This window comes from Colius striatus, chromosome Z (genome assembly GCF_028858725.1).
Source record: "Colius striatus isolate bColStr4 chromosome Z, bColStr4.1.hap1, whole genome shotgun sequence".
Lineage (NCBI taxonomy): Eukaryota > Metazoa > Chordata > Aves > Coliiformes > Coliidae > Colius > Colius striatus.
The window spans coordinates 17,224,145-17,250,835 of NC_084790.1; the positions used below are offsets into that span (position 1 = coordinate 17,224,145).

Genomic DNA, 26,691 nt, shown 5'->3' on the forward strand with positions numbered 1-26,691 from the left:
AAGAACCTGGAACCTAACATGTTCAGAGGTGCTCAGTAACCCCAGAAATCATAACCTCAAGCACTGGAACTGTTTAAAGGTGGAAGCTGTCTGCACAGCTTTTTTAGGGATACAAGGCAGAAAGGTGTTGTGATTTCCTTCACACTATTAGCTGCACACATTAGCAATCCTGCAGCTCTTCCAGGCTGTTATCAGTGGTACTTACCACAAATCTTTAGGCAAATGAAAAATGTTATAAAGGAAAATGAGCATTAGTGTTTTCTCTTGTGAAAAATCACCTTTGACCAACATTAAGTGATAAACTTAGGTGGAACGTACTTCTGCACACCGGCACTGTGCCACTCCAAAGCTTGTCTTCTAGGCAAGTCCGTTCTGCATCACCCTGTGACACAAAGAAAATGCTCAAAGAACAAGTTTACTTATTCTTCTCTTTTGACCAAGCAACTCCAGCATCCAGCAAGGCCAGGACATTTTCCATCCTCAGGCAACCCATGTAACAGTTCAATGATACAGCCCAAGTCTACTAGCAGAGTTTAGGGTAGAACTTCTTGCAAAGTGATGGATATTGTTTATAAACCAAAAGTTTTTGGGGCCACTTATTCAATTATTTTATCCTTCTCCCTGGAGTATCAACTTTCCTGTCAGTTTTAACATTCTTGTTTCCAGGAATGTGTAATGATACCAAATTTTCTCTTTCCAGGAATCACTTACAGAAATTCTAACTAGCTTTTTTTTAATAACAGTACAAGCTTGTGTTTTATAAATGCAACATACTGATTTTGACTACATCTCAAACATTTGTTCTTTAAATTTGCTTATAAATAATGTTATCTTTCTTACACACAGGCTTTATAGCCAGTCTAATAGCCCAGGATCTATTGACAAAGGCAGCTGGTTGATGTGAGTGTTGTAGGCCATCACACCCAATGGACTTTGCTTCGCAAAGGGAAAAAAAAAGGACTTCTCTTCAACAGCAGGAAGACAGATTGACACTAGAAGGTGAAGTTGGAATCCAAAGTTTGGAAGGACTTTACATTGTATAAAAGCACTGGTTTATTACCTCCAAAAACTACCTGAAACAGCAATTCTACTTAGCTGTCTAAACACCAACCCACCTCAACAACATGCTCTGATTTCTGAATTCACTGAAGCTTTTGAAAACACACCTCAGGCAGCTCTGAACTGGATAGCCTGAGTCCTGATAATGAGACTGCAGTGCTACTCCAGAGCTCAGGTGAGGATAAGAGCCCAATGCTGATAATAAAAACATTGGACAGGAAAGAAATTCCTCTGTCAGGGAATAAAGCTGCCATTGAACAAACTGGAATCTCTTTGCCTTACTAAAACAAGAGATATCACTTTCATACCATCTAGCAATGTCATAGAACTGATGGCAGGTGAATTTATCAGGAACTTTGAGTTTGAAAAGCACAATACAGCGAATGTAATGCTTGGGACATTATAAAATTGAGGAAAGATGTGGGCAGAGAAACAGTTCTATACACGAGAAATTAACTCTTCCATGATTCATGATCACAATATATATATAATGCTGTATTTGCAGAAGGTTGGCTGTGGGAACTGGGGCTGTTTAGTCTGGAGAAGAGGAGACCAAGGGGGAAACTCATTAATATTTACAAATATCTAAATGCTTGGTGTCAGGAGGTTGGGACATCCCTTTTTTCTATTGTATCTAGCAACAGGACAAGGGGTAACGGGATGAAGCCGAAACACAACAAGTTCCATTTTAATATAAGAAAAAACTCTTTTACTGTTCAGGTGAGGGAGCAGTGGTACAGGCTGCCCAGGGAGGGTGTGGAGTGTCCTTCCTTGGAGGTTTTTGAGACCAGCCTGGACATGTTCCTATGTGACTTGATCTAAGTGTACCTGCTTCTGCTGGGGAGTTGGACTAGATGATCTCTAAAGGCCCCTCCAAACCCTATCACTCTATGATTCTATTACCTTCTGTTAAAAAAACCCCACACTGAAAGGAATCTGCTGAACATGTTTTCTGAATAGAATTCTTATATTTTCTTCAGTTATATCCTTAAATCATTCATGACCTTTCGTAGACAAATCAGAAGCATTTTACAGACAATAAAAACAATAACAGCATCAGATATCTGACCTCTGTGGCAGCTGGGGAAATACATCAATATGGACCATACATAATACATTCTCACAGTCATCACAGAAGAACTGAAAACAACAAGTAAAGGTTTAGAGTGCTTGAGATTTGAGCTTGCTTACTTGTAATTCATAGCCAGAATCACACTTATAAAGAACCACGTCTTTGTAATTATATTTAGTGCCCGCCACATATCCATGCTGTGGAGACTCCGGGATCCCACAGGACACAGGAATGCAGATGTCGTCAGAAAATGATGGCACCCAAATGCCACTCTCCTGGAAAAGAAAGGAATTACAATGTAAAGGCGTTACTTTGTATACTTAAGTCATATCTAAATAAAGAAGTTAAGAAAATCATTGTTGAACCATCCAACGGGTATGGGTATACAGATGTGATTAATATAATACTATCTTTGCAATCCTTAATAAAACTCAGTAATTTAAGAAACACTTTTGAGATGTCAACACAGACTGGACCTCAGCTTTGGCAGGAACGTTTGGCTTAGCACTTAAAAGACAGAAGGAACCAAAAGTAAATGGGGAAATGGAAGCCTAGAAAAGCAAGTTTACTTGTACAAGGCCACCAAATAGCTCAGGGAAAGCATCAGAAGAATGAAAACTACAGATGGCTGATTCCATGTTTGGTACTTCTCTCTTGGCTGAATGTCATGACCAAGAGCTCCAGTTGCCCTCACAGACTCTCTAAGGGAAGCCTGGTACCTGAAGGGACACTTGTCAAATACACCTATTCCTGACTCTACCGATCTTTGAAACAGTAATATTTTTTAACAATATTAAAAAAAACCCAAACCCCCTCCCTTATGAAGCCCTCAATCTGCACACACACGCTCAGCTTTTCTCATATGAGCATATTTACTCACTTTAAAGAGTTCATTTATAAGCTTAAGTCAAGGTTGTCCACAGCTAACAAGATGAGAGGTTATTAGCGAAATTATTTAATGTACAAAGTTTCTACAGTTGCACAGTGGATTATATTATTCTGGCGAAAAAGAGCTCTGAATGTAATCCTCAAAATACATTGCAAATCTTGGACATAATTTACTCTCTTCAGATAAAAGGATAAAGTGACAAAAGGAATGCTTTTTTAAAGGACAGCATTAATTTTCAATGGAATAAATCAGTCATTTCCAGTTCTGAAAGTCTGTACGCGGAAAACTAAAACATTTTTTTCTTGTGTGCAATTAAGGGTCAAAAGCTAACAAGTGCATAAGGAGCACTCATGAATTAAACAAAGTCAGCAAAATTAAATGGTGCAAGTAACACCATACCTTGCATGTAGTTGTGTTTGTTCCCACCAGAGTATAGCCTTCTATGCATGAAAAAGTGATATTTGCATTCACAGTGAAGTTGTCCCCAAGTACGATTACATGGGTGATGTTTCCTGGGAGGGGACACTTTTTTGGGCAACAGGAAATACTTTGAGGAGACCACTGTCCATCTTCCTGACAAATGCATACATCCACCTCTGTTGCCATTGTGTAGCCTTCCAGGCACCTGCAACACAGCATGAAGACCTAACCACACAGACACAGCTAGGGGTGAGATAACCCATAAACTACAATTTCACATGGGTGTTTTTTAGCATTAGTTGTTCATAAGCACACCTTGGGATTTCTCTGTTATTTCAATATAATTCTCTAAGAAGCATTCTGTTGCAAGAACGGGAAGCTTCGGACTTTATCTCCAGCTGCTTCATGCTGCTGCAGCACTAAAATGTAAAGTGAGTTGGTCCTTTTAGTGTTCAGAGGGTACTGAACACTTTAGTGCAGCTCCTGCACTGCTCTTCCCTTCCCCTTCATTAGATGAACAGTTTGTAAGTGCCAAGCAATGTTAAAGATCCACTTTCTTTCAAGAATAAATTTGCTTTTACTGCCAAAATCCCATCTCCCCTTCTGCTAAGGCATTCCTCATCTTGGAGAAACAGTTTAGTAGTGTGCACACTTCAGGAAATCAACAAAAACTCCTTTCTCTCGTATTTAGCAAAGGAGTAACTTTGCATCAGCAACACTAGCTGACAGTGTTGCAGGGCAGAAAATGGTACAAGAGGGAATTAGCTCTTCTGCAACACAACAGGCACCTGAAGCAGGAGGAAGTTATAAACGGGGTCTCAAAATGGGAAGAAAAATGGCAAACCCTGACGACTGTTGCTGTCACCTGCTAAGAAAATCAGAATGTCCAGACCACTGTTTCAGAGGAGAAGAGAAACGGAAAGGGGAATGGGAAAATAAAGGCAGTGGAAGAATGCAGCCCAACAGGCTGAAATAACTTGCTGAAGTTTACACAGTGGTTCAAATAATATGTAAACGGCAACATGGGGCTTTGTCAATGTGAGAATGAGAAAGGACACAACTTTTCTTCTGGTTCTTTTAAAAACTTGCACTAACTGAGGGTATGTAACCCTTCCATCTTCATACCTTCAGAGATTTTGCAGAAACAGAATGTCAGCAGCATTCTTACCTGTACTGGACCTTGCTTCCATAGGTGTAAGTGTTCCCAAGAACCTCTGCATTTGGGACAGAAGGTGGTGGGCCACAGCTTAACAACTCACAGCTTGGGTAGGGCTTCTTCCAGACACCAGTCTCCACACAGGTCACTTCTGGACTCCCCTGCATGACAAAACCTGTCAAGCAGGTATAGACGATGGTGTTCTCATCTGTGGAGCTGCTCCCATTGATAAATGTGTTGGGGATGATGGGCGGAGAGCCACAGGAAATCTGCCTGCAGCGAGGAAATCCAGAACTCCACTTGCCAGCTGCCTCACAGGTGATTTCGGAAGGCCCTAGCAGTTTGAAGCCCTCCAGACATTGAAACTGGGCAGCTTTTCCACAGCTGAAATCTGTACCAAGAATGACCCCATTCTGAATCTGTGGTGTGGGACACAGACAGGGTAGGCAAAATGGAAGGCTTCCACTCCAGGAGCCATTGGACAAACACTGCCGTAAAGGACTGCCATGCAGCTCATAACCAGGGAAGCACACATACTGTGCCAGTTCCCCATAGCTAAAGCCTGAGACATTCAGGAATCCATGGGAAATGTCTTCAGGAGGTCCACAGATGACAGGCTCACAGTGCGGTGCTTCTGAATCCCAGGTACCATCACTCTGACAGGTAAGTGTAGACACTCCCTGCAGGCTATATCCTTCCTTGCAGTGATAGTGCACTTCTTTCTTAAAGCCAAAATCTGAGCCACTACTACTCCCATTGGGAAGGGGCAGCGGAGCAGGGCAGGTCACAGCTTTGCAAACTGGGGCTGTTCCACTCCAGCTTCCATTTGCAAGGCAGACTCTAGTCCTGTCCCCATCTAACAAGAAACCTTCATTACAGCTGTACTCTGTAAGTCTTTGGAACGTGTACTCCTCTCCAATCACCTGACCATTCTCCAAAAGTGGTGGTGGGCTGCAGGAAACAGGAATGCAAATTGGTTCACTGCCATCCCATTTCTGGTTCTCTTGGCATCTCCTCTCCGTGGGGCCATTTAATTGGTATCCAGGATCACACTCATAGTAGACAACACTCCCATATGTGTAGTTTTCCCCTCTCACACTCCCATTCATAAGTTGGGTAGGTGAGCTGCACATTATTGCTTTGCAGTACGGTGCAGTGTTACTCCACTGCCGACTTGGCAAACATAGCCGTGTGTCAGAGCCAACAAGCATGAACCCTGGCTTACAGGTGTACTGCACCGTGCTACCGAGTGTGTTCTCAGTGAAATGTAAAACACCATTCTCTGGCGGTGTCAGCAAGGTGCACTCTATTGAAACACAGGCAGGAGCAGAGCCATTCCAAGCCCCATCTTCTTGGCAAGCTAGAACAGGGTTTCCCAGCAGCTCGTAGCCCGAGTAACACGTATATAAAATGACAGTTCCAAATAAGAAAGTGGTGAGCTGCAATGCACTGTCCTCCTTCAAGGAACTTTTAGAATTTCTCAGATTGCTGGCCAGTAACATATGTGAAAGGGAGGGACTCTCTGTAGCACTGTCCTGGTCAGAACGTCTTTCCCCATGTCTCACCTGCACATACTCCCCAAAGTCAATGTGAGGAGGCAGGCCACAGTCTGTTGGGAGGCAGGATGGTGTGGAGCTTGACCAGCCTGAATCTTCGCAGGTCTGCATGGCAAGACCAGACAGCTGGAAGCCTGGCACACAGCTGTAAATCACCATGGCCCCATAGCTATAATCTGCACCCTCCACAAAGCCATTCTCGATGGGCTGAGGGGGAGGGCAATTTATGGCTTTGCAGGAAGGAACCCCTGTACTCCACTCCCCTGTCTCCAGGCATCTCAGCATTTCCTCTCCTTGGAGTTGGAAACCTCTGTCACAGGAATACCTAACAGTCTGCCCATAATGGAAGTTTGTGAAAGAGTATTTGCCATTGAGAATCTTCTTAGGCCTTGGGCACTGAATAGGTTTGCAAGCTGGCCTTCCTCCAAGCCACTGGCCATCTTCCCCACAGAGGATAGTTGTGTTCCCCACCAGGTCGAAGCCTGGTTTACACGTATAGAGGGCTGTGCTAAGGAAGGTGAGGCCCTGTACGTCAACAATGCCATTCTGAATTTCTTCTGGTTGGGGACACTCCACAGGAATACATTCTGGCAAAGGCAAGCTCCATGAGCCATCAGCCTGGCATCTGATGGTAGACCCACCCTTCAGTAAAAACCCATCCACGCAGACATATTTCACAGTGCTACCAAAATGAAGGGATGAAGTCAAGGGGTCACCAAAGGGGATGTACGGAGGTGCAGGACACTGTACGACCTTGCAGAAGGGAAAGGAGTCATTCCACTGTTGGGAGGGCAAGCATTTCAGTACAGAGGAGCCATGCAAAACATAACCCTCCTTGCAGGAGAACTGTACAACACCTACTTGGTATGTCATTTCCCTCAAGACCAGCTGGTTTTCTGCCAAGGGTGGTTCTGGGCATTTTGTTGGCATACACTTGGGGCTTTGCTTTTTGCTCCATTTCCCAGACTTCTGACATGTCCAAGAAACATCTCCAATCAGCTCATAGCCTTCATCACAGAAAAACTCAACTTTGGAGCCCATATCGAAAGTTTCTCCCTTTGAGTAGCCATGCTGGATGGGTGGCGGTTTACCACAATTCAGGGGAACACAGGAAGGAGGTGATTCACTGTACCACTGTCGATTAGCTTGGCAGATAAACGCTGAGCTCCCAACAATCTGGTAGCCAGGCTCACACTGATAACTTGCCTGATTCCCAAAGAAGCGTCCACTTGTTTCCTGCAAAACAGGTAAGACAGGGACACATTTAAAACAAAAGTACATGAATGGGTGAACAGGAGGCTCATTTCATATCTTGTGTTTCCCTGGTCTAGCTTCTGTCTGAACTCCAGACAGCAGCAAGGGTTGTCTGCCAAGGAATGAACACAAGTAACTTGACACAGAATGCCTTGCCTCAAATGATGCCTTCTGCTCTCGGGAAATCTGAGAGCACTGGCAAAAGAAAAACAGAAAATTGGGGGCTTAAAAGGTAAAAGCTAGGAAAATATTTCCTCTGCTTCACCTTTTCCTGACCCATGAGGTGAAACGATGGATAGCTAGGAAGACAAAAAAGAAGTGGCTCGGGAGAAGTTGCCATGAAATGGCCTACTGTTGTTATGATTCTTTAGCTGGCGGGTATATTCAAGGCTGGAGCCCTCAGATGTGTTTGCAAGTGTCACATAGGCAGCTGAAGGGTCTTGACCAAGCCAGTTGAGGAGCCTCTGAAAGTTGCAGGCTGAGTTCTGACTGAGGTATTAAAAAATGTCTCTTAACTGGAAGGAACATCTGGAGGAGTGATCCTACCTAAAGAAGACGACACACTAACATGCATTAATTAGAGGATGTATCTGTGTGGGAATCTGAACAGAAATTGTTGCTATTACTGCTGGAAGCCCATGTAGGAACTGGGCTGCAAACCTACCCCTTAATTTTTAGCGAATGCAGATTCCCTGGTACCTAGATTTAAGGAAGGAGGGGGTGTGTTCAGAACAAAAATGTTTTAAAAAATCTAAGTTAGCTCTTTCCTGTAGTGTTTCTAATCTACCTTACCACAATATTATGCTTGTGCATCAAAGCACAATGCATTTTAAATAGTTGTTACAGGTTTGGGCTTCCACAAGCAGATTTTTAACTTCAGGCATTGTTGAAATGTAATTGGATAAGGAAAGTAAAGTTGTGACTTCAGTAAAGAACTGTGCTTGCATTGAAAGGATAGAAATTATCCCAAGGAGATTTATCTATTACAAATCAGATTGTTTTTTCACAGTAGTGAAAAAAGTAAGGTTTGTGGACTGTAAGCAGTACTTCAAATACAAATGGCACTGGAAAACCACCCATGAACCAAACAAATGAAAGGTATCAAGGCAACTAATTGATCACCATATCACATCTGGAGTCTCCTAACTGAAATCCCACTTTAAGATAGGAAATCCCATGGGAGTGTTCTTGTTTTAAGACATGATTCTGATGGTAAATTTCCCCATTTTTTACTTTCCTTATTCCATCCAGTCACATGCTTCCTTGTGTGTTTTCTGAGTAATAGGAGAGCATCACAGAAGAAAGAAAACCCCAACAGTAGCAACTGTGAAGGCACACTCAGTTTGCTATGTTACCAAGCAAATGAGAAAACTCCATCTCTACCTTAATAAAGCCATTCTCAAGTTGTGGTGGTTCTCCACAAGACACTGGGTGGCATGTGGGCAAACTCCCGCTCCAGTTGCCTGTGGCCTCACACGTCCGCTTCTTCTCTCCCTTGATGTAGAACCCTTTGTTGCAGCTGTAAGCCACCACTGCTCCAAAGCTGTAGTTGGCCCCACTGGCATAGCCATTGCTGATGTGAGGGGGCTCTCCGCAGCGGACAGGGATGCACTGGATGCTCAAAGGAGAAGGATTCCACTGGCCTCCTCGCAGGCACTCGATCTTGGCTGAAGTGTTCAGAACAAAGCCTTCCATGCACTTGAAGCTCACAACAGAGCCAGCTGCAAACCTGGCTTTACTGATGGACTCCAGGATGCTGTATGAGACAGTGGATGGCTTTTCACAGAAATCAGCAATGCAGCGGGGCATTTCCCTGCCCTTTGGAGGCACCCACTTCCCTTCTGCATTGCAAAGCAGCTGCGAGTTATCAGCCAGGCTATAGCCATCTGAGCAGAAGTAGTAAGCTATATCACCAAAGAGGTGGTGGCCACTCTCTGGTGATGCATTTTCCACATGTGGTGGTTCATCACAGGGTACTGCCAAGCACTGCTGGTTGCTCATGCTCCACTTGCCGCTGGCTAAGCACTCTATGGTTGCAGGGCCAACTAACGTATAGCTGTGGATAAAGAAACCACACTGGAAGTCAAAAAGACGAGTGTTGTCAAATGCTACCTACAGCTTCCTGAAGCCCCTACAGCGTTTGCTAGTTTGCACCCTGGAAGAACAGGTTCCTTTACAAAAGCTATGATCAAAAGGATAATCTTAAAAGGCTACATGGGTGAGGTGTCACAATGAGCGATATCCTAGCACATCTTGTGTATACTGCTTCTCTCGTCTGTCCATCTGACTACCACTCCTGAACTTCTGCTAAAACAAACCTAGTGTTGTGCTGTGACAGTTTATACAATCCTCAAAGAATCAACCCCACTGAGAAATTCTCCCCCCTTAGCAGAACTAAATGGAGAAGAAAGAGATGAAAAGTCCATAAAGGCCTTTCAAATTCCTGCATCAGCCCTATCAATCTGTTTTCACACTTGCAAGCAATAAGAAACTCCTCAGTAAATTACCCCAAGATGCTCTTGCCAATAATGCACATGGCACGTTTGTAACAACTTCTTTCTAAAAAAACATTGTAAAAATTGTTGTAAAATACAAAAACAAAATCAATGCTGAGTAGGAAAAAAAACCATCATATTTTACAATAAAATTCTACTACATGATTACTGTTGGTATAGTTGTATTTCTCTAATCTGTCTCTGGGATGCAGTGACAGACATTACTCCATGCTGCTCATCACCTCACATCAACTGCAATAGTGTAGTGAGAGCACCGGTGACTATCTTCTCTGTAGAGTGCTCTCATAGACACTAATGAAACTACAACTACTGCAAAGTCCCCAGTGACAGTTTGCAGCTCCAGTGGAAACTGAGCACTCAGATTTTGATGGTAACATCTGTAAAAGTGCCTTGTCTTGTTTACAGGATTTGTTTTCAAAGTCTGGACTCCAGAAAAATATACTTATTACATAACAATGCTTAATATGATCTATTCTATCCATTGTCACAGTTAGCTGTGACCCATGTTAAATGCTGCTATCTTATCCCATATAAAATTCCTGCACAGGAAAGAGAAGCAGCTTTGAAAATCATAATCCAGTCAAGAAAAAAAAGAATAAGGATCCTTTGATTCAATCATGTTTCAAATAATATTGCAAAGCCGGTTTATAGGAAAAATGCTGGCTTATACATCCACCTTTTTATACCAAGAAGAAGCAGAAAATCCTCCAATCACTTGGGGCCTGACCTGGCAAAATCTCTGCATACCTGCTCTGTGTTTTGGACAGAATGGTTTCAGTTTCAAGAATTTCAATGGGACTGCTCACAGGCTGCAAAGACAAGCATGTGCAATGGTTTTTGCAGGATCAGAGTCCAGCATTACCATTCATGCTTGACAACATCAAAATGAAATCTCATCTTTGATGAAACATGGTCTGAAATAGTCACTACAATGAGTAGACAGAAATCAAAATAAAATAATACATCTCAATAAACAAGGAGTAAGAGTTTTAAGGAAGGAGAATTTAGATCCCCACAACAGACGGGTCTCAAAACACAACAAACAGATTTCTTACAGCCTAAAGAGACAGAGAATTCTTTATGATCAAGGCCTTGAGATTACCACAGAAATACAGTTCTGTAGTAATTCCAAGGGAGAGGGCTTCCTATTGAATTGGTCTATCATTCCCCATGACCCCTCTCCATTTTCCTCTTCCAGAATCCATTCATTCCAGCTGCCATGAAACTAATTTAAGAAATGCTTGTGTCCCGTACTAATTTGACAGCTCACAAAAAAATCTCCATCACATTTAATTTCCCGAGAGTTAAGATGGAAGGAGCAATAATTAATTAGTATGCAGATATAAAGGACTTGTGAAACAGTGCACCAGTTTTACTCATTCTGTTAGTCTCGTAGTGCTAATCTACATACCCTTCCTTACAGGTGTAAGAGACTGTGTTTCCAAAAGTAAAATTACTTCCACTGATGACTGCATCTTTGATAGTAGGAGGGGATCCACAAGAGATAACATTGCAAGCTGGTGGTGTGCTGTTCCAGTTCCCTGAAGATGCACAGACAAGTACAGAAGGTCCCTGAAGGCTGAGACACAAATATTATCATTAAGGCTGACATTTCAGTCCAAGTGAGGAACAGTGATGGAAAGAGGTGCTAGCCCCAATAAAACCAAGGGGAGTCTCTCAATGACTTCAGTAGAGGTCAGAATCTCACTCTCTGTTCATAAATAAACACTGTTGATGCTGTCAAAAAAGTTAGTCTTCAGACTACTTTGAAGAGAGTACTGGCAGAGTTCATGTAGGGCTCAATATACCATGCAGACACACAACTAACTTCTGCTGTAGCTCTGCCCTTCTTTAAATCACAAAAGAAAGTCATGGGGTGCTTAAATATTTATTTAAGCTTAAAGATTGATTTGCACGCCATCAACACAATGTCAATCTTGAGACTTGCAACTAGGTCTCAGTCTGAGATCTGATCCACTCAAGGATGTGGTCCTTGATGACTCACCATTGTCACTCAGAAACCTGAAGGAAATGTTCCAGTTCAGGTTTGCTTACAAAAAGGCATTCAGTTCCTTCAGCAGGTAAATAATTTTGTTTGAATGAATGGCCAAACACAATTGAAGTTGATGGAATTTTTCCCTAGCTGAGGAAACAGCAATGCATTAGTAAAAAAGGTGTGACTAAGTTTTCTAAACAGAAGCTATGCAACACCACTGTGAGATGGCCTGGCTGAACACCCTGACCTGCAGCTGCTATGTCGGTTGGCTATGGATTTCCAGTAGTTTCCATGTCCTAGTTGAGAACCCCACACAGCTGCGTCTCAGTCATTTAGTCTCAAATAGTATTAGACCCCTGTGTTCAGCTGATACAAATGAGCTCAGAGGTTAATGGAAGAGAACACCACTGACCTGTAACGCCATTACAGATATGGCACAGACCCTGTCAAGGCAGTGGGCTCCACCCACCTGTGGCAAAATTTCTTCTAGCAAGCACGCTGCCTGCATTTGGCTCAGGAACATTCCTGTATTTACCTGTATCCATTGTCACAGGTGTATGATACAGAGGAAAGGTAGGTTGTGCCAGTGAGTGTGTGTTTTCCATTGCTGATCTCCTGTGGGCTAGGACAAGTCACCATTTCACAGGAGGGGGGAGGATGACTCCAAACGCCACTAGCAAGGCATTGAATTTCCTTTTCACCCACTAAGTTGTATCCATCATTGCATCTGAGTTAGAAGAAAAGAAGTGCTCTCAAACACAGAGCTTTTTATGTACAACCTAATCAGCCATTCCATTTCTCTCTCCATCTACACTTACATACAGCACCCTTGTTTATAAGGCACAGAGAGCTGACGCTGAACATTCAGTGCTGCTAGTGAATAGTCACAGCTATAAACAAATGTCTTCTCATTATTTTAATCCTGTCTTGCTCCTTTCCTTCATTTCAATCACTCTCTCAGTTCAGCCATACTCATTTGTTGCCAGATTCTCAATTATTAACATAGCACTTAAACTGAATTCCTACCTGTACACCACCTTATTGTGGTATGTAAAATTTGAGCCCAAAATGGTGCTGTTCTCTGGAATAACTGGACCACCACAGGATATAGCTTTAAAAAGACAGAAAAACAAGAGAGGTTGATACATCGCTAATAAAATAAGAACAGAAAATCAGGATTTGCTTAATGTTTTCTAAATAGGTTTGTAAATCAGTGTAAAGCTCTGGGTTCTTCTTGACTAAGCTATAACTGACCTTTAGGGCTCTTCACCTGACTTCACCTTTCTGAGAAATTGGACTAACTAGCTGGAACTGTTCTACAAACCACATGCTTGACTATCAAGAGGACTCCATATCCACCCCTCCCCTACGGACAAGTTTTTTTTTATGCTGTTTTCATCACCCTTTCATTTTACCCTGTTGCTTTCTTTCATTTGTTCCAGTTTTCTAAAGAAGTAATTTCTGCAATTGTACCATGTACATGAACCAGCCTATCCTCTCTGGTTGTCTTTTATCCACTTTAACACAGTTAAAGATCTTTAAGACATTAGGTTCCCACAAGCTTCTTGAAAACAGAAGGCTGGGTGGAGAAAAAGACACTTTTAATGCTTTCATGAAAATGAGAGGAGTTTACGCCTTTAATGCTTCAGAGAATGCGTAAGGGTATACTATGATGAAAAATACAACTGTTAGACAAGCTTCAGCTGGTGCTTATGTCTCTTAAGACAACACAACTTCAACACTGAGATCCAGGTCTGTCAGGACAGGGTTTCATCAGCTGCTGTGGTCCCTATAAAGGCTCTGCACTACTGCTTTTCCCCTTTCATCTCAACAACACACATTCCCCCAGGAATCACACCTTCACAAGATGGTATTGGGTGGCTCCACTCCCCAGACTCCATGCATGTAAGTTTAATCACTCCTGTCAGCTGAAACCCCTCTTCACAGGAAAATGTTACTTCACTGCCAACACTGTACGTGTCCCCATACAAATGGCCATGCTCTGGATTTCCTGGGTTATGGCACTTCACTGGTTCTGAGGAGGAAGAAAGAAACTATCAATAACATAACTAAATACTCAGTTTTATAAACAAGTTGCAGGAGATACTCTTGGGAATTTTCTGAAAGTTGGATGGTGGAGCATGTGTAAGTAGTTTACAGTCCTACCAGCTTTTCTCTGTTCTGCACGTAAGAGATAGGCACGGACAACTTCTGTGAGTAAGCTTCTCATGTGGAAGAGCCTTCTGTAACTGAGTTCACATTCATTTTCAGAAGCAAACATGTCTTATGGTCACTTTTCCCTCTGTGAGGGAAAACTCATTCCAGCATGTCCAGTCTGAACATGAAATCAGCTCAACTACCTTTTATCCCAACCTGTGCTACTGTCTTGTCATCTTCATGCAGTTACCTAGCTTAGTGTTTCCACAGGCAGCTCAAGCCTCACTCAGGTGTTTGTATTCAAATATGTCTTCACTGCTCAGCTCATGTTTTGCCATGTGGCCTTCCCAGGTCTTCTGCACATGTATTCCGTGTGCAAGAGGATTTTGCATGTTTATGTCTTGTAGAAGCATCCCAATGACAGCTGTCTCCACAGGGAGACAAGAGTTCTCAAGAAATAAAAAAGAGACATTTCATCACAGCCCCATTCAGGCCAACATGACCTGGAAATGACAGCAAGCCTATCATGTCCCTCCCTCAATATTAATTAGTGGCAACCATGTCCCACAGTGGGAGGCAGAATATAAGCCTAAATGGAACCTTGGAAATGCTAACTTCGTGTTTTTCTTCCTCATACCTGCACATTTTTTGCCATCTCCTGTGTAAGGAGGGATGCAAGTACAAACATAGGATCCATTTGTGTTGACACAAGATGCATGCTCATTGCAGTCTGATCCAACAGCACATTCATCGACATCTACAAAGAAGAAACACACAAAAGATGTCTCTAGCGTATTTTTAATGAGCACTGGCTTTGAATTTCCGCCTCACTGTCAACAGGAATCACTTTATTAAAAAAATAATTAAAAAAAAAAATCAGGCACAAATTCTATTAAGCTTTAGTCAGTATTTGCAAAAAAGTATCTAGTTTCCAAGGAGTAGAAGAACAGACTTTGTAAGTCATATGGTGTTACTGCTACTTTGGACAGACAATATGAGGGAGGACTTCTGCACTGAACGCTTGCTTGCAAAATCCCCTACATCTCAAACTTCTCACCAGCAAGACACGAAAACTTATTAAAGAGGGGAAATACTTTGAATATAAAGTATGATTAGTGCCTCACCTTTGCTGAAGATAATTACATTAGACTAAGAATGAGAAGTGTCTGTAGTTGCCAGAAAAGTTAAAATGAGTTCAAAATATATTAGGTGTTATAATTAACTATTTATTTGATAGCAGTGCCTAGAAATGTCAAATGATTTATGCTTTACATGTGATATAGCATGATTTTCACTCCAGAATACTTCATATCAGCTTTCAAATCCTTACTGTACAGAAGTGTTCTTGGTGTGTAAACAAGAAGTTATAAATTGCAAAGGGTCAATTTCAAAGTATCTAATTGAAAAATGCTGACATTGGTGATTATTTTTTATATATACTAGACTGTTAGAGACAGAACCAGTCTTTGTTTAAAAGCCTTTCTACAGGATAGCTGTCGAAATAGGTATACTATGCAGACATTATAGCTGGAGTTCTTTGCCCATTTCCAAAAGCAACTTTTAAAAAAAAGCAACAAATGTACTGCATTGGTATGTTTTTTCTTCACGGCTGAATGCGTCTGGCCAGCATGAAACCAAAAATATTCTGAACAGAAAAGGAGTTTCTTTCTGATGTGCAGGATGAAAACTACACATTAAAACCAAAACATTTGGCAATTACACAAGCATCAAGAGAATGCAAAGTCCTACCACAGCAGAACTGGAATAACTGGCAAGGAAGACTGGAAGGTCAGGATGAATCAGATCAATAACAGAGCAAAAGGAGTGCCCCAGAGCACACATGTACCAGGCTTTGTTAGCACCTGCCTGCAGCATGAATCAGAAAGGTAAAGGGTAGGTCAGGGTGCTAAAGCCACTCCTGTTTTCTTTTTCTCGTTAGTCTACTCAGCTTTATGAGAGACATGACAAGCTGGAAGGTGAGGCACAAGGCTTTTCCTACTGCACAGATGTCTATTTGATACCTTGCAACACCTACTCTGGCGCCTGCCCATCTTTAGGCCTTGGTATAAACTGCAAAGGAGAAAAGCAAAGAGAGCAACAAAAGACTGGACAGTCTATTTGGAAGCTCTGAAGGAGTCCTAGTAAACAGGATGCTACAAAATCAGATAAGATTTTACTGCACAGTGAATTTCTTTTGCTCACCCTGACTGAAAAAAAAAGAAGTGATAGACCTACAGCAAAAAATCAAACACAAATCTTGTCAGATTGTTACCTGGCAACTCCATGTTAGGCATGACTAAAACAGGAATTCAAGTACAACTATCTAGTGGATTCTAGCAGGGATCTTCTGAAGACATGGTGCTACAAGAACAGTCACATCCAGTCCTCCATACACAATACAATGCTGGTCTGTCTCACTTTTCAGCTGCATCTAGTACACCATACCCAGCTGACGAGGAAGTGGCAACTAGGTGTGGCAACTAGGTGAACTGTGTTTAAGCGTACTCCCAGCCCTCTAAATTCTGCAGCAGACAGGCATGTGTGACTGATCACAATGGAAGAAAGCTCTGAGATGTCAGGAAAAAATGATCTGCCCATGAAGCTCAGGGAGTGTGACTGACCACTACTGCTACAAAGAAGCTGACTCAGCACAAGAACACAGAAAGGTGGCCTTTGTTTTAGGTGATCAGCTGTCAACAGCTGAGTGGTCAACTGGTGGCATAAATGCTTCTCCTCTCTGTAACTCTTAAGAGCTCATTAACAGATTGTGAATCTCTTTCTGAATTAGTCAGATTAGCACAGGGGGTGGAATGGGAATACATGGCTCGGGCTAATACAGAGTGTAAAACCCAGACAACCAGCACTGGGCTTGAGCTGGCCTCAGCTCACATGTCGTGTCATGACAGTAAGCATGTTATTAAAACTGGTAATAGGAAATGCATTGGTATTGTGGTTGAATTGGGTAGTGCAGTTGTTATCTTTTGTTAAGTGTAACTTGAATTTATTTGTATTGTGTTATGCAGTATATTTTGCATCTGTCTGCTAAATCAGAAATCCTGTGTAGCATCAATGGTGTTCAGGTAAGTAAATTTGCTATTTAACATTAAAGTCTCCATGCATGGAACATCTAAAGAAACCTTGTCAGAGAGGGACACAGGCAGCATGCTGAAGCACAGGGAAATGCACAGGTTAGAAACAGAGAATGCGGAGACTCAAGTGCTAAATGAACCTGTAAGGAGAAAGGCTGGGAGTGCAATGCACGCTTGTGCTTAGAAGAGGACTGACAGAGAAAGATGTCAGGATGTAGTTTTATTTTTGCATAATGCTGAGCATGGTATTTCAGAAATGTGAGTGTTTGGAGTGACATTTATGAGACTCTGGCCAACCTTTACAATTTCAAAACAAAATCCTGCCCAAACCCAAGGACACTGAAGAGGGGCAAGATTGCCAGCCCATGCAGCCACACAGCACACCTCACCGAGGCAAGAGGGGGAAATGCTGTTCCAGCTCCCATTGTCCAGGCACAACATTCTGGAGTCACCCAACAAATAGTAGCCGTTGCTGCAGTGATAGGTGACAGTACTGCCAGCAAAAAAGTCCTCAGCTGAATAAAATCCATTTTCTAAAGGTGGAGGCACCCCACAGCTGATTCCTGCAACATGAGTGAAAAAAAATACAGATGTTAGCAGTGCAGACACAGATAATTTCATAATAATTCCATATTAGAGCCACCACTGAAGATTTTGTTCTCTGCAACTGTTGAATGCCATCTGCAAGACAGCCAAGGCCTTTTTGGAGGTAGCTAATGGATGCCAGGTCCAGTGGGAGGTCTTGTTTTGTGGGCACCTGTCAATCAGAGACTGAGCAAGACTCTCAAGCTTCTGCTATTTTGTAGGAGACAATTGTGACTAAGATCTGAAGAGATGCTCTTCAGTCACAGGACACTTTCCCTGATAAGCAATGGTTCTTAGCGAGTTTTAAGGAAAAAGGAAAAGTAAAATTTGCCTCCATGGAGGTCCCTGTTATTTCCCTTCACTGAAAAACAAGCTCAGTGTTATAGTGTTTTTAACTATTACAAAACTAGCTGACAGATTACTGCCAAGATGTTACTGTACTTGTCTGAGACCAGGGAGTGCTTGAACAATGGAGAGATTGAGACAACCTCACAGACAATCTTGGGCTATAGTAAATAAGTCCTTCTGATCCCAGCTGTGCCAGCAGAAGGCATCACTGTACCCACCTGCTGGAGGTTGCTGTATATAAACCCTGCAGTTCTTAATGCAGGAAACAGCTATCTTCAACCCACTTTCATTCATTGGGTACTTGTGGAACAGACTGAGAAAAGCCAGTGGGTGAGTCTGCCCCTCATTGAATCAGCACGTTTGTGGCAGGACAACCCTGTTCAGTCTGAGCTATGTGTTTGACAGGTAACATTGCCAGGCCCAATACAGAGAAATCTGATGACAACAGTAACAGAGTTCTGGTCACTGATAACACACCAAGAAGATAAAAGCTGTATTTGCCAGTGAACTTATGCTCTGCCCAGCAGAACTTGCTTTTGGGTAAATCCTCACATGTATGCTATTCTTTAGGCATAAGAGGAGACAAATGCTGTAATTGTGCTATGAACAACTGAATAAAGAGGAAGTAATAAAAATCACATAAATTTTAGATCAAACTATTTTTAAGGTATTCTAAACTAATTTGATTTTTTTCCCCAAACTACTGATCAACTCTGGGATCATGCAATGCCTGCTTCTTGGGCTAATTTACTATTCTGCTGAAATTAAAAATACAAGTGTAGTCACAGCAGAGGAGAACCAAAGAAAAGAGGAAGGCAGAAGCAGGAAAGTAGGAATTGAAAAACATTGGCCACCTGAACGTATACAACCCTGTTTCTTAGAAGAAATCCCCTAAGTCTTGGAGCACTTTTAAGACCTGACAGATATATTTACAGCCTTTAAAGAAAACAGTCTATAACATACTAAGGTCAAGGCTTTTACTTCAAACCAGACATTCAGTGACACTGAAAAATCCCAGAGATATTATCTAGGATTTCTTGTGCATCTTCCACACTTCTGGTGTACAGAGGAGGAAAGTCTGGAGTATCAGATTAAGTAGATTTAATTGTGCCATGAACACTAGAAAATCACTGGAAAAAGTGACTGAATCCCATTGTGGTGTAGTTCCTGCTCAGTAAGATATTACTTTGGTTTTAAGCACGTGCTGTAACAAGGATAGATTCAAGTGCATCATAGCTGCAGGGATAAACAGGCCATGAATAGTGATAGGGTCCAAATAAAAGCTAGGGTTTCCTAATCCTGATGGCCTACTGACACAACTCACTTTCACAGCGAGGAAAAGGCCGTGTCCACTGTCCCAGGTTAAGGCAGTGTTGAACTGAGTTTCCCACTATCTGGAAGCCGGGGTCACAGGTAAGGCTCACTTTGGACCCTGGCTTTACGTCAGCAGAAGAGGCCCGCAGGTGTGGTATGGATCCTTGCAAAGATGGACAGTCTGCGGACAAAATATATGCACAGAGTAAGAGATACAGCTATGTCCTCAAACAAATAAATTTATTATCTGATTGTTTTATTATCATAGAGTCATAGAATGGTAGGGGTTGGAAGGGACCTTTAGAGATCATCTAGTCCACCCCGCTGCAGAAGCAGGTTCACCTAGATCAGGTCACATAGGAACACGTCCAGGCGGGTCTTGAAGACCTCCAAGGAAGGAGACTCCACAACCCCTCTGGGCAGCCTGTTCCACTGCTCCCTCACCCTCACAGTCACCTCTCCAAGTTTATCCAGGAAACAGTTTTGGCAAGTGTTATGTTTGCTACATCCTGCTTGGGTTCAAAAGGTTTGGAGAATCACCGAAATATAACATCAGAAAAGGACTCTGTAGGAAAAGAGGTGAGGAGGTAGTAGCTGTTTTAATATTATCTAATTACTTTCAGAATAAAAGACAAGGAAAACTTTGTTCTGACCCTACATCATCTTCACTCTTTCCCCATCTTAACTCAGGAAGCAATAAGTCTCTGTCAAAAGATTTCAGAGAACTTCTGTTAAAAACCCCTGGAATTTGAGGAATGAAGCACTTAATGTTCTGTCAAATTATCAAAATATTTTATACAAAGTTAGCAGGACAAAGCCTCTAAGCTAGGACATTTGACCTCATAAAAGAATCTTAGAATATTTTTCAGAAAAGAGCGTTTTAGGAAATAAAGTTCTAACCAGCACAAAATATACTCTTGTAATCTATCTTCACTCTTCCAACAACTCCTGGCAAGAAATCTGGCCAGGCTAGTACATTTCCTTTTTGGAGTTCTTCTGGGCAGGACGTAGCCAGAGATTTTACCTATGGATTTAAAACAGACGATAAGGTGCTGTTTAAAGATCATGTAGGAAAAAAATGTAAAAAAAAAAAAAACCTCCTTCCATGTCTGCATGCATCACTAAAACAAATCCTTGCATAATTTATGTTCATTCTTTCTAGCATAAGAGGGCTCTGCTTGAACTATTTGTTATTTTTTACTTAAAGACCATGTAGCTGTGGACAGTTATGTACTGAGGTAACATCTGAAAGAATATTTGTCATACAAGCAAAGTATAAAACATAGTTCTTGAAACACAATTGCTTTTTTTAGCATGAAAGAAAAATGGATTTATGTCACAGAAAAAGGCAGGTATGAGAATGCAATGTGAAAAAAAATGTCAAATAGGAGACAAGAGTAACTGAGTGCTGAAGATTTGCTTTCTGCAAAGTTTTCTACCACATTTAAGGAACAGAAACACAAAAAGGAGGTGTTTAGTAAATCAATTTATTGTGAATTCAATGCACTAGGCTCTTATAAATACTGCAGGTAAGGCTTATTCACAACAATACTAATGGCACCAACTTCAACTAAATCAGAACAGGGCCATAACTAACCATGTACTGAAATATGAATGATATAAGCAAACTACAGATGAGAGAAAGAAAGGAATACACTGTTAGATTACCAGCAGATTAATATCTTGAGAGCAGATCTGGTCAAGTATTTTTGATGGAAAAGTTTTCAATTTAAAACATAACTCCTTTAATGGCACCAGTAGGGTTTTCTTTTGCATTCTTACCACAAGAAACTGAGATGCCAATGGGAATCCTTGAGCGCTTTCAGTATCGTATTTTAATATTAAAAAATAAATTTCAATAAGGCAAAAGCATTCCTGCTTCTTCATGGTGACTGAGAATCTATTACAAGTAGCAACATTATTATGTTTCTATTTGGTCACCAACAAAAGGGACTTGGAGACTACAATCCCAAATGGCACAGCACTTTTAATCTATTCAAACACCAGTCTAAATTATATTCAATAGTAAGAACACACCGACAGACTCACATAAATATTTAATAAAGATCCCATAGGAGGAGCTCAGATTCAGTGAGATTTCTGCTACATCCAAGTGTTTGTAAACTGTAAATGAAACACCAAGTCTTGGGACTTGCTGTGCATTACTTTGTTCACTATAACTCCAAGAATAGAAAGGAAACATAGTCCCAGAAAGTGACTGGGCCAAGGTGTGTTACTGGCCCAAGTTACTGGCCCCACTACGTTTCTCCCTAACAGGGCAGACACAATTATATCTCAGCCACAGAACTCTGAGAAAAACATATATGCCCTCAGGAATATAAATGCACAGTAAAGGGATATGGTCTATGGAGAACAGATGGTTAACCAATTAAGGGAACATGTTGGTAATTAGGCTACTGAGACTACTTCCTACTCTTTGTCTCTTCTCTGCTAGAGGGTCATTCCAGTAATTCCCTGGCAGGGAGAAAGGAGTGTTTCCTTCAACAGTGTGCAAAAATGAATTAAGAAGAGTGAAGATAAGTAGCCCAGTGGCCTGTGTATATGTCAGCACAGCCAGCCTACCCATCCAATATATGCAGCATGGCTTCAAGGCACCAGCTAGCTGGTTAGAAAGGCACAGATATGCCAAGTTCATGCTGAACAGCTGGGAAACTCTCTTTCTCAGAAGTATGACTGGCTTCTGTCAAGTCTTCAGTGAATGAAAGAATAATGTGCAATACTATTTGTCTTTGTTAAAAAGAAAGGCACACTATGAACCCTAGAATGAATTACTCTCACATTCCCCCTACCCTGAACTCCAGCAAGGCAGATAAGACTCTTCCAGAACCAACTTAGCTAGAGAAGGGAGCAACCTGCCCTGTTTATTCTCAGGCCATTTCAAAGATTTCACTTCAACGGTATGTGCTGATGGAAACTGCTTAGGCCAAGGGCTGCAAACAAAGTGCAAGGATGCAGCACGGAAAGATTTTCTGTATGAGAAAGGCAGCTCTGGGAACCAGCCCTTCTAAGCCGAATGATTGGGAATGGAGGGTCAGAAAGGATCTCACAGTCCTACATAGACAACTCATATTACCAGTGCTGTCTACTCAGCAACAAAACAACCAGGCTGAGTTAACCTATATAAAACTGTATATACAAGTGGATATGCAATTAAAGTACACAAAGAAATATCTTAGTGGACTTCTCCTTTACTTATTCACCGGGCAATACATTCTGTCACCCTGCTTTCCTCTATGTCTGAAAATAGGAAGGTAAGACTTACTGAATAGTTCCATCTGGTCAGAACAAAACTAGTCGTAACAGATAAAGAAGTAATTTGCTACCCTAAGCTCCAAAGTGAATGAGGTAAAAATTTTATAGGAAGCTTAGTTGGCTTAGCTCCTTGACCAATCTGTCTTTTGAGATGAGTAGCACGGACACCATAAATGAAGGGCAGGATTTTCTTTCTTGTCCTACCAGTATTACATTTTAAGCAAATGGGACTTTAATCAAGCATGTCATTAAAGACAGGCAGCTACTGAGAAAGACACAACCTCTTCACTAGTGTGTTCTGTAAAGCCACATGCATACTTACCAGCTTCAAAACTGCTACTGAACAAAAACCTGAGGATTTGACTTGGCAATGCAACAACTTGTGACCCCAAAAACCAAGAAAAGTGGCAGATTGCTGGGAAGTTGTGAACCTATCAGAAAGCCAGAGTAGCAAAGAAGAGGAAAATGAAGCAGAGAGGACATTTGGATGCTGGAAGCAAAGCTTCTACTGTTAATTTTCTGTTAATTTTATTTTTTCTTATTTGGATCACGGACAACAAACAGTGATAACCCGCCAAACAGTGGTAAAACCTTGAAAAAACACCATGGGAAGAGAAAAACCTTTGAACACAGATACCCTTCCTCCAAGAAATGAAAATACTACTTATGAACATTAGCTCTTGCTGTTTGAGTGTTATGAACAGTGTCATAATTTCTAATCTTCAGGACTGAAATACTAATGAACAGGAAGCAGTGATGGAGCACATTGTCACCAGATTTGCAGATAATATCAATCTGTGAGGCCCAGCCAGTATGGTCAAAGACCAAGCTACATCTACAGGGACTGTGACAGCTGGAGGAATAGGCCGACACAGACTTCATGAAATTCAGCAGGAACAAATGGGAAGGAAAAACCTCTCATCAATACAGGCAGGAGAAAACCTGGAAAGGGGAAAGGTCTGTGGAAAAGAACCTGGGGGCCCTGTCAGGAAGTAAGCTCTGTATCAATCAGCTGTGAGCCTTGGCAATACGGAGGACCAACAGCATCCCTGGCTGTGTGAATAGGGCCACAACTAGAAAACCAAGGAAGGCATTATTCCCTCTTCTCAGTGTTTATTAGACCATATCTGGAATATTGCATTCCATTTTGTATTGTGGGCACAAGAAAGACATTGACAAGCTGGAGTAAGTTCAGGATAGGGCATAAAAAAAGTGATGAGCTGGAGCGTTTGCCTTATCATGACAGACTGTGGGACCAAGGCTGGTTCCGCCTGGGCCAGACATAGCTTTGGGGATACCTAAGAGCAGCTCCTAGTTCCTCTACAGAGGTAATCAAGTATATAGAGTCAGGCTTTTCACAGCAGTGCAGGGTGGGAGACAGAAACAGTAGTCATAAATGGAAGTGGGATATCTCAACTAGATACTAAGAAAAAAAATTCACTGGGGATAATTGAGCACTGAAGCTTACCTGAAGTCGCTTTGTGTGGTTGGATTTTGGTAGCAGGGGGCTACAGGGATGGCTTTTCAAAACAAAAATCTGCCAGAAGCTTCCCCTGTGGCTGATAGAGCTAGGGCCAGTCATTTCTAAGTTAGACCCTGCACCTTACCCAGGCCTGGTCAATTACTGATGAAGGTAATGCCTCTGTGAATCATTTATTTGAGAAGGGGAAGAAGTTGCTGTGCAGTTGCTGAACAGCAGCAGCAAAAGGGAGTGAGAATGTGAAAACATCTCCACAGACACCAAGGTCAGTAGAGAAGGAGGGGAGGAGGGCGCTTAGGCCCTGAAAGAAAGACTCCCCCGTGACCTGTGGTGCAGCCCATGGTGAGGCAGCTGTGCCTCTGCAGCCCATGGAGGCCACAGGGGAGCAGAGATTCACTCGCAGCCTGTGGAGGAGTCCATGCCAGAGCGGGTGGATGCCTGAAGGAGGCTGTGACTCTGTGGGAAGCTCACCCTGGAGCAAGTTCCTGGCAGGACCTGGGAGTCTGTAGGGAGAGAGGAGCCCACACCAGAGCAGGTTTGGTATCAGGACTTGTGATCCCGTGAGGGACTCAGGCTGGAGCAGTTGGTACCTGAAGGACTGTTCTCCCGGTGGATGACCCACGTTGAGGCAGAGTGTGAGGAGCTGCTCCCGTGGAAGGCCCCTTGCTGGAGCAGTTTGTGAGGAACTGTAGCCCATGGGAAGGACTCACATTGGAGAAGTACATGGAAGACTGTTTCCCATGGGGAGGGACCCCACAGTGTAGCAGTGGGCAGTGTGATGAGGCCTCTCCCGGAGAAGAAGCAGTAGCAAAGAATAAGGAGGGCTGGGGGAGGTATTTTAAGATTCAGATTTTACTTCTCATTTCCGTACTCTGTTTTAATAGCCCTTAATAAATCAAGCCCTTTTCTTCCCAAGTTGAGTCTGTTTTGCCCGTGATGCTACTTGCTGAGTGATCTCCCTGTCCTTATCTCAACTCATAAAGCTCTCATTATGTTTCTCTCTCCTCTGTCCAGTTTAAGAGAGGGAGTGATAGAACAACTTGGTGGGCACCTGGCACCCAGCCAGGGCTAAATCACCACAGTCTCTCAGAAAAGCTAAGTGATCACTGTCCTTGCAGATATCTTTTGATCCACTTTAAGTTTTTAATTTTGTTAAAGTTAGTGCCAAACCTTTATTTTTGGTACCTAAATAAAAGTAGCCTAAGATTCAGTTGTCGCCCTTTCAGACTTTTCCTGGGACTATATAGCTCAGATTTTTCATAGTGTCTAATGCATTGTCAGAAATTCTGACAACCCCTTCTGTGGTTTTCCTAGTGCCTTCATGCAGCAGGATGAGGGAATTTTAACCTGCAAAAGAAGCCCTTAGCTTGGCTAAGGTAGGAGTCCAATCCCCTTGCTAAAGCAGGTCCACGTAGACCAGGTTACACAGGAACGTGTCCAGATGGGTTTTGAAAATCTCCAGAGAAGGAGATTCCACAACCTCCCTGGGCAGCCTGTGCCAGTGCTCTGTCACCTTTACAGTAAAGAAGTTTTTCCTTAAGTTTAAGTGGAAGTATTTGTGTTCTGGCTTATGTCTATCACCCCTAGTTCTATCACTGGACACTACAGAAAAAAACTGTTGCCTCATTCCCTTGACATACATCTTTTAAATACTTGTAAGTATTAATGAGGTCCCCTCTCAGTCTCCTCCAAGCCGAACAATTCCAGATTCCACAGCCTTTTCTCATAGAAAAGATGGTCCAGTCCCCTGATCAACTCGGTGGCTCTGCACTGGACTGTCCAGCAGTTACCTGTCCCTCTTGAGCTGGGGAGCCTAGAACTGGACACAGGACTCCAGATGAGGCCTCACCAGGGCAGAGTAGAAGGGGAGCAGAACCTCCCTCAACCTGCTGGACACATATTGGGTTTTCTTCCTTTTGTAAGAGGACTGCTAGTTTTTGTGCATGCCTTTATTTGTCTTTCAAAGCTACATAATACAGAAAGGCTCAGTCACAATATAAGGTAACTCAGTGTCGATTTTACCACACCTAGTTTTGCTTAAAGCTATTCTACTAACTATATTAAGCCTTTTACTCTAAGCCAGACCTTCATCTGCTCCCCATTGACTTTTGTGGGAACAGAGGTCTATTGAATATACTAACTTGTAATGGTATTTCAAATGTCCATCCTGTGCTCAAACACTGCAGTAAGGACTTACCTGCTGTGGAGATAGGACATAGTCCCAAATATTGAGTTGGCTGATGGAGCCCACAAAAGATTCAGCTGGGTTAAGTCCTTCTCCTTTCTGATCTTGTTCTTGACCCAGTAAAAGTGCACCACCACCTAAACTCAGAGAGAATTAGAACAGGGATAGGAAATAAAGACTTGCAGCAGGGATCCCCATGGGAAGACTAAAAACTAAGTAAAACAAAACTTTTGCTGTCCTGTGTTACTACAGCTTTGTAATGCAGAAGACCAGCCACCTTCTACAAAGGCTCTCAGGAAGCCTCTGGGAAGTTGGGCATAACAATACAGAAGTGACCCTGAA

General features: G+C 42.3%; 1 protein-coding gene across 1 annotated transcript in view; it reads right to left on the bottom strand.

The window, feature by feature from the left end:
* Nucleotides 1-26,691, bottom strand: part of SVEP1 (sushi, von Willebrand factor type A, EGF and pentraxin domain containing 1) — a 128,720-nt gene that overhangs the window by 21,707 nt on the left and 80,322 nt on the right. The window contains exons 28-41 of the mRNA XM_062018175.1: nucleotides 26,362-26,486; nucleotides 20,312-20,435; nucleotides 19,422-19,592; nucleotides 17,554-17,727; nucleotides 14,713-14,832; nucleotides 13,777-13,953; nucleotides 12,945-13,029; nucleotides 12,454-12,645; nucleotides 11,334-11,501; nucleotides 8,790-9,462; nucleotides 4,609-7,388; nucleotides 3,420-3,645; nucleotides 2,251-2,406; nucleotides 319-382 (exon numbers count right to left, since the gene is read on the bottom strand). Coding sequence (XP_061874159.1) covers nucleotides 319-382; nucleotides 2,251-2,406; nucleotides 3,420-3,645; nucleotides 4,609-7,388; nucleotides 8,790-9,462; nucleotides 11,334-11,501; nucleotides 12,454-12,645; nucleotides 12,945-13,029; nucleotides 13,777-13,953; nucleotides 14,713-14,832; nucleotides 17,554-17,727; nucleotides 19,422-19,592; nucleotides 20,312-20,435; nucleotides 26,362-26,486 — 5,235 coding nt within the window. The remainder of the gene's footprint in view (nucleotides 1-318; nucleotides 383-2,250; nucleotides 2,407-3,419; nucleotides 3,646-4,608; nucleotides 7,389-8,789; nucleotides 9,463-11,333; nucleotides 11,502-12,453; nucleotides 12,646-12,944; nucleotides 13,030-13,776; nucleotides 13,954-14,712; nucleotides 14,833-17,553; nucleotides 17,728-19,421; nucleotides 19,593-20,311; nucleotides 20,436-26,361; nucleotides 26,487-26,691) is intronic.